The following is a 19873-nucleotide window of genomic DNA, read 5'->3' as shown; positions in this document are numbered from 1 at the left end:
TGCCCCCCCCCGCCGGACACACCCAGGGGCTGGGATGAGGGGCGCTGCCCCCCCAACCATCCCCCGCCGGACACACCCAGGGGCTGGGATGAGGGGCGCTGCCCCCCTGGCCGCCCCCCGCCGGACACACCCAGGGGCTGGGACGAGGGGCGCTGCCCCCCCCCAACCATCCCCCGCCGGACACACCCAGGGGCTGGGATGAGGGGCGCTGCCCCCCTGGCCGCCCCCCGCCGGACACACCCAGGGGCTGGGACGAGGGGCGCTGCCCCCCCCCCAACCATCCCCCGCCGGACACACCCAGGGGCTGGGATGAGGGGCGCTGCCCCCCTGGCCGCCCCCCGCCGGACACACCCAGGGGCTGGGACGAGGGGCGCTGCCCCCCCCCAACCATCCCCCGCCGGACACACCCAGGGGCTGGGATGAGGGGCGCTGCCCCCCTGGCCGCCCCCCGCCGGACACACCCAGGGGCTGGGACTAGGGGCGCTGCCCCCCCCCAACCATCCCCCGCCGGACACACCCAGGGGCTGATATGAGGGGCGCTGCCCCCCCCCCCGCCGGACACACCCAGGGGCTGGGATGTGGGGCGCTGCCCCCCCAACCACCCCCCGCCGGACACACCCAGGGGCTGGGACGAGGGGCGCTGGGGGGCTGCGCACCCCCTGGCTGGGGCAGTCCCATCACCCCGCGGTTCCAGGCCGGTCCAGGGCTCCCGGCCCCCCTGTGGTCCCGGCCGGGCGCCCCCCGGCTCCTCCCGGCTGCCCTGGCCGAGCTCCCCGCTCTCTGCGGCGCCCGGCGGGGGACACGCTCCGCCCGCAGGGACCCGCCCGGGGAATCCCGCCCCGCCCCGGCGCGGGAGGGGGCTCGGAGCCGGGAGCGCGGCCAGGCATGCGCCCTGCCCGCCCCGAGCCGGAGCGGAGCCGGAGCCGGAGCCCGGCCGCCGGGACAGCCGGCTGCGCGCTGCTCCAGCCCCGCCAGGTAAGAGCCGGAGCGGTGGGGAGCCCGCCGGGGGGCTGCGCCCCACCGAGCCCCCCGCAGCACGGGGCTGGGCGGGGGGGCCAGGCTGTGCGCCCCTCTCCGCGGTGCTGGGGGGCGTGCACCGAGCCCTGCCCCTCCGGGCGCCCGCCTTACCCGGGGGGGCCCCCAGGGCTACCCCGGAGACTTCCCCTCGCCCGGACCCTCTGCCCTCCCCAGCCATCGACCCTGCCCGACTGCCGCCTGGGAACCCCCCAGCCTGGAAACCGAGCCCTGCCCCGGCCTGCCTTCCCTGCCCGGGAGCCCCGGGGTTTGTCCGGGCTTTGGCGGACGGTTTCCCTTCCCCTGTAAATCAGGGGCCGGATCCCTGCGTGCAGGTCAATCCCCTGGCTGTAGAAAATCCAGTAACCGGCTGGATTTCGCTTCCTAAACGGGGTTTCAGCTACTTTCCAGAGAGATTTTTAAAAAAAAAATGTTTGGAAAGGGTCTGTACTTCTCTGGCTTCCTCCCCTGCGGCAGGGACCGTATCTGCCTCCGAGAGGAGACCAGGAGCCGGGTGTGTTCCCAGCCTTTGTTTGCTGGCAGGGACCAAGTGGGCGGAGGGGCTGCGTGCCCAGGCAGGGCGCATCACACGCACCTGTCACCGAGCCTGGCAGGTCGGCGGCGTCCCTGACGCTCTCCGTGGTGTACGGCTTTCGATGCGGGATCCTGTCCTGCAATTGCAGGGGGCGGGAGTGGATGCTCTAACAGGTCTTGTCCATCTCTACCTTCTCTGCTCCTCTACTCCCATTGCCAGAAAATGGGCTCATTTTCCGCTGAGGCTGCAAAATAGCCTAATACTCCAGACCTGTCGGTGAGACCAGCAGGCCTTAGAAATACCAACAGCCTTCAAAATGAAAAAGGGACACTTCCCATCCAGCTCCCACATCTCCCCCGCTCAAACTAAATTAGTTGGTCTGAAATGTCTTCCATGAAGTCCTCTGTATTCACAACCAAACAGCCTGGTGTTTGGCAATATTAGTGAGGTTTCTTATACAGAACAAGGAGAGGCTCTAATTTCTGCAGGTCCCTGCGGCACATCAACCAGCACTTGATTTTGACACCCAAATTATTGCATCTTGAGCCACTGGGACGGCAGAGTTGAATTATTCATAACCACAGAGACATGGTTTGGAATTGGAGAAGTTAGATGCTAAAAAGGCCTTTTCAGACTGTCCTCCCATGGCACTGTAGTCCCCTCTTTTACACAGTCTCGTTATTTGTCTGATCTAGCATTAAAGGATTCAGGTAATGGGGTTTCTGTCATTTCCATGGGTGATTCTTCTACAGCCAAAAAAATCTCATTTTTGTCTTAAAACTTCCCATTCCTGATTTCCTCTCATTACTCCTCCCTCAAGGGCTTAACACATTGGAGCTAAATAACAGCAACTCAGATTTCCCTTAATAACTGTAAAATGTAAAGGTTTATTATTTGGGAGGTGTGTGTGTGTGGGGGGGTAAACAAATTAGGCATTTAAATGTGGTTCTGTTTGTTTTATAATGCAGCCATTGCTCTGCTCATCACAAAACACACTCCAGTGCAGTAAAAACAGGCTAAAAGGCCACCAACAAAGAGCAATGCTAACTGGCCATGTATTGAATTGGGGGGAGCAATCTGGTGCTATAGAAATCAGTGCTAGGTGTGTTCTTGTTTAACATTTTCATGAATGATCTAGAAGAGAGTGAACAGCAGCTTAATGAAAGGTACCAATTATATTAATTGGGAGCATTTGAGAATATCCTTGAGGACAGAGAAATAAAAAACGGGGCATGGAAAGATTAAAACCATATCCAATGAAGTGAGCTAAACATGGGGAGGAGAGAGGAATGCAGTGGGGTGTCATTTGAATGTTTGTGCTGGAAAGCAGAAATGCTGAGCAAACCCTTGGGGTGATGGAAGGCAACCAGTGAGACAGGAGTTTGTGCTGTGGTGTGGCTGCCAAGCGGGCCAGGTTACTTTGGGGCTGCACGTGAAGAGACAGCAAGGCACGGAGGAAGGAGCCAGTGGCTGCTCTGGTGCAATCACATCTAGCCGAGAGGTCGTTCTGGGCATTGTGTTTCTGGGAAATATTGGCAAACTGGTGGGAGTTCAGAGACACTCAGGCGAGGGGCTGGGCTGAGGAGTGTAGAGTAAATACAACTACGGATGTACGGCTTGGATAAATCCAGGCGAGGTGTGATAGTTCGCCGAGGAGGTGTAGGAATTGTTGGTGTGATGCGGGAGGAAGGAGGGTGTTTACGAATATTAATAGCAGTGAGCTCTCTCGGGCTGCGGAACAACATACGAATAATACTTGTATCGCATGCTCAGCTATTGGGCTCGACACCAGGTCCCGGAGTGAAACCCCTGCCTGTGTTCTACAGGGGATCAGACTGGATGATTCTAGTCCCTTCCGGCCTTGAATAGACGACAACTCTGTTTCCCCCCGCAGATCTCAAAGCCCTGTGCAAGGGGGCGGGTGGTGCCCTTATCTTTGCAGTGGAAGGGGTAGAGGGTACTGCCACTTGGTGAGCTTAAAACTAGAGGGAACCCTAGAAGAGGTACAGTTGGGAAGAGTCCTGTGTCTGCAGAGAGGGACTGGAAGATCTAACAGGTCATTTCCATCTGTAACTCCTGTGATTCCAGGAATTGGCCCGCTAGAATCACAAAAACTTCCACCATGCTTGTCTGGTGTTGGCCTTGCCCAGAGGCGTTGTCCGGGCTTCAGCAAGGATTCCAGGGTAGAAACAAGGACTCGGAGGTGTGTGGCAGCCTTTTCACCGACCCCAGAGACGCAGAGTCTGCCACCAGTAAACACAGCCCACGAGGCAGGTTACAAGAATAGATGCCACAGATAATCGTAGTGCTGTGTGTGTCCAAATGGAACATCCTGCCGTAAACTCCATCGTTAAATGCTCCAGTAATCAGATACGAGCCGGCAGCTGTTCTTGCTGTAGTCAGCGTTCTCACAGCACCTCTGCAGTGTAGATTGCAGTTTAGTCCACCCGGCTTGAAAAATGAATGTCAGCCTAAACTTTGGTTCTGACCAGACTTTCCTACACCTAGTGTGCTCCTCAGCCAGCAATGACTCTCTGCTTATCTAGTGTGCAAATTGAATTCCTCTTGCAGCCTAGGTGACACCTCACACATGTGGACAGGTGAGGATGAGATGAGGCTCCCTGCTGTGCTGGTTACAACGGTGCTGTTGAGAATAGAGTTTCCCTCCCCTGTCTGGAGCTGAAAATAGGGACCCTTCTGAGCATGCCATAATCTGCTGCAAGTGAAAATGGGCTTTGGTAAAAGCTCTTCATGATCTATACTCTAAAATCACTTGGATTCACCTTTTTTTGGCTTAGCCAGTCTGTTAATTACATTTCAGAGCAGACATGGGGGTGAAAACCTTCAGATCCGTTTCCCTGCAGTGGGAGCATGAACACTGCAGAGATGCAGGATTTGGCTCTGTAGTGACGTGAACTGGTTGCCTCTGGTTGAGAGGCTATGATGACTTTGAATTGTTCCAGTGCCCTGATGCCGCTGCAATGGGCATTGCATTAAAATACATCAGAGCTTTGGCAGTTTTGGTTAGTAGCCACATGCAGGAAAGAAGGCCTCCTCTCCGCCTCTCTGTCTGAAATAAGTAACATTTGTTTCTTAAAAGCCTGTCATTTTAAAATATTTCTTTCTACTCTTTTTCTGGGCCTTCCCCTCCAAAAACAAACAAACAAACAGCAAGTCTGTATTCTTGGCAGCTTCCACACACTGTGTATCTTTATTCATACCCATGTGAACCACAGAAAGAAGAGGTTGCACCTAGTGAATTTAGTTAGATCTAACTTAATATCTGTCTACCCCAGCACTATTTAGCCGCTATTTTGTCTGGACTGGAAGTAGTTTCAAGTAAATGACCATGAGGAGTCTGTTACAACCTTGGGGTTATCCTCTATTCTCTAGGCACACATGAAACACATTTGTGTATATGGCAGTTTGCAGCATATATTAAGATGGGAATAAGCTGCTTTATTATAACAATAATACCCGGCTCTTACCGAGAGCCTTTCATCAGTACATCTCAAAGCACTTTACAGAGGAGAGCAGTCTCATTCAGCTGTTTCATTACTCCTGGCTGCAGAATCAAAGCATCCTAAAGGGCTACCGTAGATATGCCCAAGTCACGAGAAGGTATTTCTTGACCGTCTCTTTCAGACCGGATGCGGCGAGAGGAAGACACCACCAGCCCAGGACACTGGATGGTCATTTTGATGAACTGCAATAGTGTCTTTCCCTACTATTCAGTGACACCCTCGAGGATCCTGCCCCATTTCCTCACCTCACTAAAGGCACCTCATTGCAAGGACCTTTGCTGAGGAGACCTGAAGATGATTTCCATGAGTGTTACATGAATTTCAGCCAGAGCTCAGCCTAAAATGATCAGACTCTCTCCCTTCCTCAGGGCTTGGCAGCCGCCCCTGCTGGCCCTCAAGTCCAGGGGCCTGAACTCAGGCCTTCCATGGCGTTGCATTTTTGCAAAGGACGTTACGCTCATTTGGAGGAGAGCTTTTGTGCCTGTTGTTTCTCTTCCTCGCTTCTTGAGTTAAAGCGCCGGGGCAGTGACGGCATAACAACGGTCGCTGTGTTCGTTAGCCTCTTGGGGGTGTGTTTTCAGCGAGGATAAGATTGGCATCATTTATGTTTAATATTTCATGAGATCTGTAAAACCAGCAGCTGTATCCGCTCAATACTAATCTAGCCCAGGTGACGCAATGGCCACGCACCACAGAGTAACTACAGCTCTGTCTCGTGTCCATAACGAGAGCAGCCAGAGGGCAAAAGCATTTTGGTTTTTTTGAATGCGGCATGCCAGTGGCGGTGGTTTTCTGGCTTCAGGGTATTGGAAAGGGAGGCAACATTTACTAGAAGATCTGCTTGGTCTTGTCTCTTCTCACCCCCTTTGGTCTGGATGGCTGGCTTTGTCTTGCTGCCCTAGTCAAATAATTGCCAGACCCCTGCTCTGGGATTTCTCCTGCTGCCCTCAGTCGGGGGAAGTGATGCTCAGCGGGGGATTCTGGATCTCTGGCTCGAAGCAGCTGAAGGTGGCAAACTTGGCAGAGCTACGGCCCGTGGGCTTCCTGTGGCCGGCAGTGACTGCTGTCCTTTTAGTACTTCCTAGCACCTGATGGGTGCAGCAGCTCACCCGTCCGGCCAGCCTTGGGGAGCATTGCCGGAGTGGCTGCCCTCAGAGCCGATGAGGAGAAAAGGGGAGCGATGGAGATGCTGCTCCATATGCCGAGAGGCACCTGGCCCGGCTCTCAGGTTTGGCGACAAAAATGCTTTTAAGTTTATTGTTGGGGTCTTGGGGCCAGATTCTTCCGTTACTTCACTGGTGTAAATCTGGAGTGGCTCCCTTGAAGCTGCCCCTCCCATGTTTGTCTGTCTGACCACCGGTGGCATCTTGCCCTAACTCTTGCCTTTGAGCTCTCCAGACAGTGCCCGTCTTTGCTTTACTCATTTGCACCGTGGGACGCCACGCTCGTTTGGGGCCTGTAGGTGCCACAGAAATATAACTAAAGACATGGCTCCGGAGAGTGGAGAGCAGGAGTAAGCACCTCCCCTCCTTCCCCCTGCTCTGCCGCAGTTCAGGTTTCCAAGTCCTATCCAGCTTCCAGAGCGGGCCGGTGGATGTTGGAGTCTGTTACCGAGCTAGGAGAATACAACAGGTTCTTGTGTCGCTTCTCATAGCTGCTGCAGAAGGTGGAAAAGCCACTGTTGATTTTCCTCCATTTTTCTTTCTGAAAAATGATTCCCAGTAATGTGATTTTTCACAGAGCCAAATGTCTCACGGTTCACGCATGTGCTGCCGGCCGCGTGAGAGGAGCCGCATTCCTCCATCTGCTGAGGACAGCACTGAAGAGCCTTGCCCCACTAGCTTCCAAACAGCTGCGGTTTGAGAGGGTTTGTCAGTGCTGCGCAGGGAGAGTTACAAGCACTTCGCTTTGCTGAGAGGTTCAGAACCTCATAGCAACCTTCTGGGGACGAGGAGACTCCCTTTTTAACAGGATGTGCATAGTCCAATTGGCTCCGTAGTTGCCCGCCTTGGAAAGGTGAAGTTATTAATGCGTGATAAGTGGAGTTTCCTGACAGAGAGCAAAGAGACCCAAAAATGTGTGTTTCTCTCATAAGCATGAAACTGGCCCTTTCTGTGAGCCAGGCAATCACTGGGGGCACAGTGTTAACTTAGCACTAAAGGGACATTAGGAACAAAATTGGCATCTTCACCTGGGCTGCCACGGGTTGTGTTCTCCTGCCACCCTCTCAAATCCTAACGAGGAACAGCCCTGCCCCCACTCCCACTCTGCCTTCCCTGAACGACTTGTCCCATCTTTAACTCAGTCCAAGGAAGGCCCTTTCCGGTGTGTGTGTGCAGAGAGAGTATAACTCCCAAAGTTCTGGCCTTCTGTTGAAGCTGTTCTTGGTTTCAGCTCCAGCCTTCTGAAATCATGGGGAAATCTTGCCTGGGCAGACCCCAGATTAGTTGTCTGATAACAGCTTTTGAACCAACCTACTGCCTTGGAGCCAGGAACTTAGACGTGCCAGGCTAGACTGTATCCCATTCTGTGCCAGTCAGCCGCTGGCCAAGGAGGGTGGAGAATGCCAAGGTATAGCAGGACTCACTCTGCAGGCTTTGCAGAGAATCAGATTTCTCTGGAAACGCCATGAAGAATCCTGTACCTCTCCTACAGATCCCACAATCAGCCCTGTGTGAATCCACCCTCTCTGACCACTAGTTTCTGTGCTTTTGGTTGTTCTGTACCAGGGGTCGGCAACCTGCAGCATGCGAGCTGATTTTTACTGGCACGCTGCTGCAAGCCGGGGTCCCGGCCACCGGCCCCACTCAGCCCGCTGCCTGCCTGGGTGAACAGAACCCCAGGCCGGCAGCAGGTTGAGCGGGGCCGATGGCCGGGACCCCGGCTCAGCCCGCTGCCAGTCTGGGGTTCTGTCCGCCGACCCTGCTCAGCCCGCTGACGGTCTGGAGTTCCAGCTGCTGGTCCCCTGCCAGCCGGGGTCCCAGCCATCTGCTCCGCTCAGCCTGCTGCCAGCCTGGGATACCAGCCACCAGCTCCGCTCACCTTGCTGCTGGTCTGGGATTCCAGCCGGGGTCCAGGCCTCTGGCCCTGCTCAGCCCTCCTGCCGGATTGGGGTACCAGCAGCCAGCCCTAGGCTCTGCTCCTGGCCTGGGCCCAACACACTACAGCCCTTATCAAAAATTACACTACAATTAGCTTAAAAACTTGAAAACTTAAAAACTTTGTATATTACAGTAATCGTTAAAAATGTATAATGTTAATAAACACGCAGGTTTGATGAAACAAAGTAGTTGTACTTACGTGCCTGTGCTTAGTTTGTGTGTCTGATGATTTACCTTCTACAAAAATCTTGCATGTCTCACGCCCCCGAAGGGTGCGTGCACCCCCGGTTAAGAACCACTGCACTAACCTGAGAAGATCCGCATTTTAATTTAATTTTAAGTGAAGCTTCTTAAACATTTTAAAAACCTTGTTTACTTTACATATAACAATAGTTTAGTTATATAATATAGACTTAGAGAGAGAGACCTTCTAAAAAGGTTAACATGTATGACCGGCACGCGAAACCTTCAAATAGAGTGAATAAACGAACACTCGGCACACCACTTCTGAAAGGTTGCTGACCGCTGTCCTATACATTCATGGCTTGGACATGCAGATAGGAAATGAATAACTTTCTCCTTTGTGTTATTTTTTCAGTGAGTTATTTTCTTAAATCCCTGTGTATTTTAACTTTCCTTTCTCATTATCTGCTTGGTTTCCCCCTAATTTAGTGCTTGCAGGAAGCAGGGATGATGTTGGGAGATGTTGCTAAGAGGAGTCATGGGTTGGAGACTTGTTTCCTCGTGCAAACGGGCGTTGGCCGGTGGTACGAGTGGCCCTTAGGAAGAGCATACAAGAGGGGTGGTGCCTTGGTTTGGGGTGCAGCCTGTATCAGTAATGCATGGACCAGTAAGTAGGGTGCTTGTATGTGTAGAATGCTTGGCTTGATTGACAGGTGGAAAACTGAGATTGCATGAAAGAATGAAATGCAAACCCAGCAGAAGGCCCTTTGCTTGATCATGTTTAAAATGTGTTTGCAGACGTGAGCTGATGCAAATTACACCCCAGCCTGTCCTTCCACTGTGTACGTGGGTGAGCCGTTCTGGAACCCAAACAGCTCTCGTGGGTGATTAAATACGTGTAATTCAGCTGATGTCTAGGGGATTATTACAGATCTTTAGTGAATAATGAATCTTTCATACACTCAAGTATCACTCATTCCCAGGACTGCACCGTGTGGCACGGCTGCCTTTTCTTACAGCTAAATGGCAATTATAAAACAGAATAAGGTGAGAAGTCCTAGCTGGGCATTTACCTGCGCTCTTGTTACTGGTGGCAGGAAGCAAGAGCGGGAAGAATGAGTCTTCAGCCAAGTGTGGGGATTAGCTATGGGATTCCCATTAATGTTAATGGGACTCACATGGATACGTCTCTATCCACATAGAGGGGACATACCCCCAGCAATCAAAAGGAATCCTATTGGCTTTCATCCTATGGATTAGTAACACAGGAGTTGTCACAGATTCGTGGGGCCTGACCTAAAGCTCAGATTAGGAAACTGCAAACAAATGGTTGCACTTGAGCAATTGTGAGCAGTTCATTCTGGAGGTGGGAAACCCTTCCCTGGTGTCTAGGCATTGCCTGGGAGCAGGAGTGAGCGATCAGCCTGTCACCATTTAGACCAGCTTGCTCTCGGAGGGTAATTATCCACAGATAGTTAGGTGTGTGTCCTCTTTTAGGGCCTGACTGCACTGAGCTTCTCTGCTCCTTGTGGCTCCCGGAGATGAATCTGTACCAAGATGTGAGGTTTCTGGGGAGCATTGTGCTGTGACTGGCAGAGAGACTGTGAGACAGGCAGGGGTTCTCTTTGATGGAAAATAGGTTACAGCATGTATGCAGCATTAGGACTGGCCTGCTGAGTGCAGCAGCTACGACCCTTGTGTCTTCAAGAATGGCTTTAAAGAGAAGCCAGGAAATGACTCCCTCTGGCACAAGGCTGCTGTGCTGTGACTCCCAGCTCCGCTGAAATCACAGAAAGGCAGGGCTGGAAGGGCCCTCGAGAGGTCACCAAGTCGAACCCCCATGCTGAGGCAAGACCAGGTAACCCTAGACCATCCCTGACAGGTGTTTGTCCAACCTGGTCTTAAAAACCTCTAGTGACAGGGATATTACAACCTTCCTTGGGAGCCTGGTCCAGAGCGTCACTGCCCTACTATCGACCCTAAATCTCTTTTGCTGCAGATTAAGCCCATTGCTTCCGTTGACATGGTGAACAATTGGTCACCGTCCTCTTTATAACAGCCCTTTACATATCAGATTCCCCCTTGGGCTCTTTTCTCAGGACTAAATATGCCCTGTTTTTTAAACCTTTCCTCAAAGGTCAGGTTTTCTAAACCTTTTATCATTTTGGTTGCTCTCCTCTGGTCTCTGTCCAGTTTGTCCACAACCTTTCTAAAGTACACAGCACTCCAGCTGGGGCCTCACCGAGACACTCGCCTCCCGTGGCTCGCACACAACACTCCTGTTAGCACACCCCCGAATGACGCCAGCCTTTTTTGCAGATGCATCACATTGTTGACTCTCATTCAGTTTGTGATCCAGTACAACCCCCAGATGGTTTTCAGCTGTACTGTACTACACCTCGCCAGTTAGTCCCCGTTCCGTACTTGTGTGCATGATTTTTCCTTGCCTTTACTGAATTTCATCTTGCTGAATTCAGACCAATTCTCCAATTGGTCAAGCTTGTCTAGAATTCTAACCCTGCTCTCCAAAGTGCTTGCAGCCCCTCCAAGCTTGCTCGGTGTCAAGCTCACTTTCCACCCACTATCCAAGTCATTAATGAAAAGGTTGAGGAGAACTGGACCCATGACTGGCCCCTGAAGCTCATTACACACACACTCTGTGAGAAGCTGTGCCTCGGGGGGGGATCGAGTGTGGTTGGACAGAAGAGTGGGAAATCAAACCACAGAACTGAATGCACCACTCGTCTCTGCTCAGGAGGGTGACGCACGGCTACATTAATGTGAAGAGGGGTTGCGTTAGGAACAGCTCTGTCCCTTAACTTCCCCCGTCAGTTCCTATCTGACCCAAACCCCAGCCTTGCTGGCTGCTCCACACCCTAAAGTGGGGAAAACCCATCTTGTCCGGCGGGATCGAAGTGTGTGGCGAAGCCATACCCATCACGGTGCATTTCTGCGCTGTTTTCATACAGAAAGGCACTTGCCAGAGTGCAGTCTCGGTGGTTACTTTTTGCCATCGCTGCGTACTAAATAAAACCTGATAGCAATAAAAGCAAACTGGAAAAGACAAACCCAGGAAGAACGCTGCTCACTCCCAGCATCTGAGTTTCTGGGCTGTGAAGCTGCACATGATTAGTTGTCATGATAAATGGCCCCGGTCCAAGCTCTCTGCTTCCAAAGGCTTGTTGTGCTGCCGTGCTGTTTGGGTGGCCTGCAACGTTTTGGCCTTGCCGCATGGCAATGGAACGTTCCTCTCTGCGGTGCTCCAGCCACGTGCTGAGGAGGTGCCTTTCTTGAGCGGCAGCATCGCGTCCCATTTCATCCGAGTCCCTGCTTCCTTAGACAGAGCGGCTCCGGATGCAGCCCTTGTGGGGCGCAATCAAGCAGGAAGAGTGGCCCTGTTGCCCTTGTGTGTAGCATGTGACCGGAGTGCAGGTCGCTGGCCAGCGACTGACCTGCTTATACCGGCACTTGGTAAGAGTGAGAGGGCCTTGCCTTGTTGCCACAGTACTGCAGGCCCTGCCTCAGTTTCCCTCACCAGTCTCTCAAAGCTAAATCAAAACTCCATCTCTTCTGGGATAACGAGTCCATTCAGAAGGGCCAAACCGCACCCGCAGCTTCTCTGGTCCTAGCCTCTGTCACAGGCTTGTCCTGGAGCATCATGGGGGGACTGATGGGGCCCTCTGCCCTCCCTTGCTCAGAAGCTCCAGCTTTGGGCCCCTAAATAAAAGGCAGATGCCTCGTCAGTGCCTCAGGAAGCAAATCCCGAGCTGTCGCTCAAGCCTGTTTCCTGCCCCTGTCACACGGGCTGACGCCGAAGGAGTCATGGAGGTAAATCGTATCCTTACATGTATCAGTCGAGTCTCCTGGGGGCTGTAACGCTTTGGCCCCGTTTCCCGTTTCCCGTTTCCATGTTGAGTTTAGTGGGCGGGTGCAGGGTAGGGCTGGTGTCCTGGGATACACAGGAAGTCAGACTATGTGATCTAGATGGTGCCTTCTGGCCTTAAACTCTCTCACCCTAGAAAGCAACACCAGCAGGAGTTATCCTATTTCGGGGTCAGGAAATGAACTTTTGAAACTGCAGCTTGGGTACAGATGACCCTAGCTATTCCTTCAGTCTGTGAGGATAAGCTGCCAGGGGACTCGAGCTTCTGAGAAGCGATCTCAGCCAAACTGGTTGAAACCGCTGGGGAGAGAACTTGGGATCGGCTATCTTGTAGGACACAAAGCAGTGGTTTTCAACCTTCTTCATTTGCATAAGATGACTATATTTCTCTATGCTGAATATGGGACAACTGGTAAAATTACTCGTATTCAAGCAAGTTCAACGGCAATCAGTCAGAACCATGAAGTACAAACATTCAAATTAGCATCAAGCTGACTGAGCCCCTGTTAAAAAGAAATACTGCGGAGTTGGGTTCTTTTTATTTGCCTTCTTATCTTTTAGGCTTTAGGGCTCACACAGGGAGGGGTGACACCCTCCACCCCATCCCCACGGGAAGAGATGACACACACACCCTATCCCCACCAACACGGGGAAAAGTGACACACACACACACAAGTACACCTCTCTCACACGGGGGGGTGATTGACCAACCTGGACTGCACGATCCACTGACTGTCTTCCATTTCTAGCTTTTGTGAGCATCCTGGCAGTCAGGGACCGGCAGAAGGGGATGGGGGGGCACCATAAATGTCTATATTAGCTGTAGTACTTCCTTATGAAGGGCCTAGGGCTCTGATCCTAGGATTCCTGGATGACCTAGTCTGTCCAACCAGAAAAGCAAGCCGTGGAAATGGAATTAAATAGAGTTGGATTTTAATTGATATTTTTTTCTTTTCTGAAATCCAGCGTTTATTTTATGCAGACTTTGAGTTCCCTACAAGCTCTATTTCAATTCAGTTTGGAGGGGGGAAAGCACTGAAGGTATCTTAGTCTAAATTTCACTCCCTGTTACATTTTTCAGCTCAGAAAAGGGTCCCTTGCTTAACCTACAGAAAACAAAAAGTTGCAAACTTCATCTTCCTGTTCTCTCTGTCGCTGAATATATTTAACCTTTCAACAGCACATTTGGGGACATAATCCAATGGGAAAGCTGAAAAACAAAAAAGGAATGTTAAATAGCTAAAATTGGTTATTCTCCGAGCTCATTTAAACACAAACTGGGAAATGATTTATAGCAATGTTCCAGGAGTGCTCGGAGGCCCTGCAATATCGAGGCTTAGTACTGTACCAACTGTGCATAGCAAAACAGCTCCTGCCCCAAAGATTTTACAGCTTAAATACATAAGACACAAAAGGGGTATGCGTCAGAGAGCATCGCGGTCCCTGATCTTCCGACCTGAGACACGGGGAGCCTGTGACTGTCCCAAAGTCACTTGGAAACTGTGACAGTGGCAGGAGTTGAACATAGATCTCCTGAGCCCCACTCAGCATCGTAATCACAACCCTCCTTTCTCTCCTGGCGTAATCTTTGACGTCGTCTTACCAGCTTTTATTGGTAAAATCCAGAAACGCCGGATATCCTGTATTCTGGGTACAAGTACAGAATTGTTAATAGTATTTCTCGGTGAAGGGGAGTATTGATGAAATTGTAGTGCACAAATGAAAACACCTCATTTTCCACTTGCCTAATAACCCCACGCTAGAGGTAGGAAAGATGTCTAGGGTCCTTTCTAGTTCCTCCTTCTGCATGGGTTGAATCTTTCCCTTCAATGCGTTCTTCAGTGCTCTGCCCAGCCGGGTTGAAATCATGCAAGTGGTGAGGTTTCCATGCTTTGGAAAGCATGTTTCACTGCTTCCTTTGTATAGATTTGCGACTGTGCAAGGGAATCCATCTGCTTACACTGTTGTGTGCTGCCAAAATAGGTGATAGGCTGCCAAAGAAGTCCAGGAGGCCTGAAATCAAGGTGTCCTGCATAAGGAATGTGAAAGTGAAATGCTAAGGGGGTTAGTGTTCTGGATGGATTCAGGTTCCTGGCTTGGGTTTATTCACAAGGAGTCTAATTATAGCACCTTGCCTTGCATCCTTTTAAAGGGCAATGATTTCCCCTCTCTGTAAGGGGTCAAAATTAATGTTTGTCTTGTGCAAAAGAATGAGTGTCCCAGGAGGGTTTGTCTGAGATGATGCATATTTGAGGGTTCGGACTTGTGCCGGTTGTGCCTGAAAAGAGGCATTTGGCTGAATGTATATTTATACCCTTGAGGATGGTTGGGTTGCCATGGCAGTCAAAAAAGAGAGGGAGCTAGTGTATCTTCTGCAGAAATAGCCACGTTTTCAATATTCCAAGTGTATTTTTAGCAAATGCGGCTGGATTTCACCAGGGGTCTGTAAAATAATCCCTGTGTTACCCCCCACTTCCCATCTCAGGCTGAGGTTGCCCCCAAGCAGCCCTGACTTGGGTGTCTATTTTTAGCACACACATTTTTAGTGTGTGTTCATATATTTAGATTTCCCAGGGTACCCATCAAACACTCTGCACGTTACAGCCATTGAAAATAGGAGCTGCAGATGAGACCCAGGCCTCCTGGAAAGGCAAAACCTCCCCAACCCCAGAAGTCCCCATTAAAACACTCTCCTAGCCTCAACCCGTCAGTCCCAGCCCACATGGAAGCCTGTAAAACAGGTGAGTCTCATCCTGAAGGGGGCTGGCAAACCTGGGAGAGAAGCAGGTCCCCGAGTCCAGGCTCCCTGTACCACCACACCCTCCTTGCCAGCTCAACAGCACCTGATTCAGGCCAGGCCAGATTAAGATAGGCACACTGTAGATCTCTGTGCTGAAGGCCCCAGCTCCTGGAGTCACCTGATGAGTTCAGACTACCCACTTGCCTTTTCTTTTAAATGAAAGTTTTAGCTTTTGTGGCTGTGAAGGGAAGCTTGGAAATAGAAACCCAGGGTAACTGGTGCGGTGCTGCCTGCCTGAGTCTGTGGGCAGCCTGACACAACAGCTCTGGGAGCTGCACCGTGCATCTCAGTGGGGTGTTATTGCCAAGACTCCATGCTCTGGAGGTCCCTGTGTTGCTGCCCCTGTGTCTCCTGCGGGAGGGTGGGGCTGTGGGGTGGTTCCTTCTCATGGGGTGCTTAGTCCTGCCCTGGGTGCACAAGGAAGGGTGAGAACAAAGACCGGGAGTCCCTGGGCCAGGCACATGGGCGCTGCCCTGTGTCAGGCGAGCAGGTGACTTGGTCGCCTTCATCCCCACGTACCATCCTGCTGCCCCTGAGCTGGGACGTGTGTCATCCAGGGCTCCAGCCACAGCTTCAGCCATCGCTGGGCTTCTCAGCACCCGCAAAGACTGTGACAGGGAGATGCTAATAGAGGGTCTCCGGGCGGGGGGCAGCGAGCAAGGGCAATGTGGCAGGCGCGCCTCCTGGGAGGTGTTGGGGGGAGCTGAGAGGGCAGACCCCCGGGTGGGCGTTATTGGTAATACAGCCTCGTTAGAGCCTTGGATAAGAATGGCCATACCGCGTCCAACCAATGGGCCATCTAGCCCAGTCCCCTCTCGGGCAACGGCCGGCGCCAGGTGCTTCAGCGGGAATGAACCCAACGGGGCAATGATCAGTGCTCCCTCCCGTCGCCCAGGCCCAGCTTCCGGCAGCTGCTGTCGTGTTGGCACAATCGCGGTGGGCTCTGCCCTCTCAGAACAGGGAGGCAGCCAAGCTGCACAGCGGCATCCTGGGGCTGGTTGCGTCCCCGCCAGGAGGCAGGGCCCCCAAGCACACAGGTCACAGCACGTGGCATGTGTCCCTCTCTGCTCCGCCCTGTGATACGGCGCCAGGCCGTGAGTACCCTGCCCCTCATGCCCTGCAATGCGCACAGACACGCTCCGGGCTGCCCTCCTACCCCCCACCCCTCAGCCTTGCTCTGCCAGCAGCCTTTTGGGCTTGTTCCTTCCCCAGGGTCCGGGCTAGCTGCTGCCCCAGACCATCCATGTCAACAGCGGTGTGAAGGGGAGATGCCTGATCTGCACACTGCAAATACCTGGCTGCTGCAGCTGCTCCTGCAATTCGTCTCCCCTCTGTGATCACTTAAAAAACCAGATCGGCCCTTTCTCTTTAAGAAGCATCGACGATTTCCAGAAATGTGACACCCAAGCTAGTCTTCAGGAGCGGCTCTTCTCTTGGGCGTGAACCTGATCTGAACTGAGAGGGTGATGAGCCCGTTGGTTAAGAAACGCGGCCTGTTCTCTATGGGTGGCAAGAATGACCCGAGATGAGCTACCGTGTCCGGGGACTTCGCCTTAACCCCCGCGTTCCGCCGTTGCGCCCAGTTCTGGTGGTGTGCCCATCACCGGGGTGCCCGGACACTGCCATTCCTCCAGCACACGGCTTTGGATGAGGAGGATGCTGCCCTAGCTGACAATCCAGCCCCCCGAGAAGGATGCTCGTGCCCCAGTCAGGCCTCACGTCCTTTCCCCCATTCTGCTCAGGACGGGGATCCTCCTGTCATTCCATCCCCCACTCTCTCGCTGTTGGTCTTGCTCCTTTTCTGTGCTGTGCTATGTCCTGTCATCCCGCTTGCTCACCTGTGTCTGTGCCTCAGCTAGGGGCCGTGGGCGGCCTGAACACAGCAGATAGATGGGGGAGGATGCGAAGAGCATGAATGGAGGGTCCTGGCTCCTGGCCCTCTGAGCAGTAAGTCACGGAGGTGGGACTGGGCACTTTAAGCAAGTTTTCCTTCTTTGCAAATTTCTCTTCTGCCAAAGCCGTTGCTGAGCTCCTGGCGGGGGGAAGAATCACACGCTGGCTGATTTCAGTTCAAACGACAGGGGTGGGGACCGGTGGTGTTGAGAAATGTCTGGGAGGCTGCGCGAGCTGGAGCGCCCAGGCTCCTGGAGTGTAGCGGGGGGGGGAAGGGGGGAGGTGATTACTTCCATGGCCTGGCGAATGCTTGGGTGTGGTCCTGTCTGCCTTGCAGAGGAAGCAGCACGTGGCGGTGCTGATGATCTCGGCTTTCAGGCACTGGCGTCTCGGGGGCTGTGAGTGTTTTAATGAAAAATGTGTCTTGTTTTTAAGTCTCTGTAACTGCAGCAAAATGCTTTCCAGATTAAACAGTGAATCACAGCGTGACAGCTAATGGCCAATAGTTAAAGTCGAGTACGATTCATTAAGCAGAGTCTGAAGAGAATAAGACACAAAACTAACTTCAAGTGCATGATAGAGAGAGGGGTTTTTTTTAATTAACCAAATATCAAGTTGCTGCTTTTAGAGGGACAGCCGTAGAAATTGTACATTTTCCTGATTTTCCCCAAATTTTCCTGATTTTCCCCAAACTCGCCTTGGTAAGGAAACATTAAGACACAAAACAAAACTCAACTTGTGACAGAATATGTAACAATTTCCGTCTTCCACTGGCAGCGCTGCGGCCGCTGCAGCCCAAAGAGCAATGCACACGCACGCTCTTCCCCTTCCATAAAATCCCCTTCTTTCCTAGAGGTGCAGACATGGAACCACAAGCAAAGCTCCTTGTAGCTAAGCTGCCATTGTCTGTGTCTGACTCTGGGCTCACGAGCCCCCGACAGCGGTGCGCTGGTGTGCGTGGGTCTGCTGAAAGTCAGCTGAGCTCCAGAGCCAGAGTTCCTAGGCCCGTCACTTTGTTCTCTGGTAAGGGCAGTGATTTTACAAACCCTCCCAGGCCCTGCCCTGCTATGCTGCCAGCAGCTGCCCAGCAGGAACCTGGCCCACGAGAGTCTCTGACTCTCAGGTTCTGCCTCGGAACTGGTGGCAGAATAAGAACTCCCGTGCTTCTGCCATGCCCACATCTTGGGTGGTCCCTGGGCAGAGCTGCTGTTCTGTGCCACGGCACTTCGGGGTGCAGGGGGTCCTGCCAGGGGCACTGTGCATGTGACGCACCCAATGGCTCTGCAAGAGCCTGAGTACCAGCCTCAGGGCAGACTGTGAGAAACCTGGGCATAAACCCCTGAGTGACTGAGCTCTAACCTTAGATTCCACCATCCAGCCGCACCAAGTGCGGGCTCCTCAGGCCCTGAACATGGGGGCGCAGGCCCGGCCCAGGCGCTGACTTTCAAAAGAGCCGGGGGGGCTCGACCCCTGGCACTGCTCCAGGCGCCTCCCCCACTCCAGCCCTTCCCCCAAGCGTTTGCGTTCACACCTGTTTAAACACAGGGTAGCGAGCCCAGCCACACACCTCATGGGACAGTTCTGGGTCTGCGCGAAGCAGGCTGCGTTTGGAGCCTGCTTGTGCTTAGCTGCACTTCCAGCGGCGGGTGGTGTGCAAACAAAGCCGACTGTCGGGAGCGGCACCCCCAGTGTGCTGGCTAGACCGGCTGTGGGTCCAGTGGCCTTCCATGGTAGCCTGCAGTCTAATATATATTCCTGGGCTTTACCCAAGCTCCCCACATCTTGTGACTGGCCATGAAAGGGTGTTTGGGTTGGGCGACTTTAGTACTGGGGGAGGATGCTGGATTGACACCCTCTGCGTTAGCCACATGGGGAGCCGCAGTGCCAGCTTGCCCTGTCCAGCCCGTTTGCCTCCCCGTTGTCCTGGAGGGACCCGTACTGGGGACGGCAGCGTTCAGCTGCGTGTCCATTGCGCACACAGCAGTGGGCACGATGGGCAAAACATGAGAGAGGCTTTTAACCTGCCAGACCCTCTGTATTCCCTCAGGTTCCGGAGTCGTCTGGTGTCGGGTGCTCCCCTGCAACGCCTGATCCCTCCCAAAGGTGCCCTGGATGGATTGCACTCTGCTGTAGGATGTATTTACTTCCCTCCTTCTTCCTTGGACGTCATCCACAACTTGCCTCATCTGATGGTGCCTCCACCCTCCACCATGAATGATGATCAGAGACTACACAACAATGCGGTAGCTTGGCTGGTCTGCTCGGGGGTCTCCGTTCTAGCCAACGCCTGGGGGATTCTGAGTGTAAGTGCCAAGCAGAAGAAATGGAAGCCCCTGGAGTTCCTTATCTGCACGCTGGCGGGGACTCACATCCTTAACATAGCCGTCCCCATCACTATGTACGCTGCGATTGAGCTCCGGCGGCGGCGCTCAGACTATGAATGGAGCGAAGGCCTCTGCAAGGCCTTTGTCTCCACCTTCTATACCTTAACCTTGGTCACCTGCTTCTCAGTCACCTCCTTGTCCTACCATCGGATGTGGATGGTCCGCTGGCCAGTCAATTACAGGTAAATTTCTCTCTCCCTGCAAAACCATGGGTTTCCTTTTCTGCCTCAGTCAAATTTTGATTTTTAAAACACGATAAAAATCCATCCCATGCAATGACATGCATTCCAAGGTGGCATGAAGTAAGTCTAGAAATGGGGAACCCCTTGTATTTAGAAATGGACTGAACCTGACGCCCAGCTGTGAGCAGCACAAACATGGTTTCAGTTAAAATCTCAGCTTTTAGAATGAGCTAATCCATTGCCATGTTCTGTGAACATGATGGACTGGAAAGCTGGCTCCTTCTGCACTTCCCTGCTGAGATGAGAGTCCAGAGTTCTGTATTTCCCTCTCTACAGAGCCGGAATTAGGATGATAAAAAACGCTTTTCAGCTCC

General features: G+C 52.9%; 1 protein-coding gene across 2 annotated transcripts in view; it reads left to right on the top strand.

Moving 5' to 3' along the window:
* The first annotated feature begins 901 nt into the window (after window positions 1–901).
* Window positions 902–19873, top strand: part of GPR153 (G protein-coupled receptor 153) — a 48638-nt gene continuing 29666 nt past the window's right edge. For both annotated transcript variants that reach the window (XR_012155513.1, XM_073316249.2), the window contains exons 1-2: window positions 902–975; window positions 18981–19499. Coding sequence is in view for 1 of the 2 variants with exons in the window: in XM_073316249.2 (XP_073172350.1) it covers window positions 19123–19499 (377 nt within the window). In the remaining variant the exon portion in view is untranslated. The remainder of the gene's footprint in view (window positions 976–18980; window positions 19500–19873) is intronic.

This window comes from Lepidochelys kempii, chromosome 18, assembly GCF_965140285.1.
Source record: "Lepidochelys kempii isolate rLepKem1 chromosome 18, rLepKem1.hap1, whole genome shotgun sequence".
Taxonomy (NCBI): domain Eukaryota; kingdom Metazoa; phylum Chordata; order Testudines; family Cheloniidae; genus Lepidochelys; species Lepidochelys kempii.
Note: the sequence above shows the minus strand (reverse complement) of the source record. Positions and strands in the feature narration are given on the sequence as shown.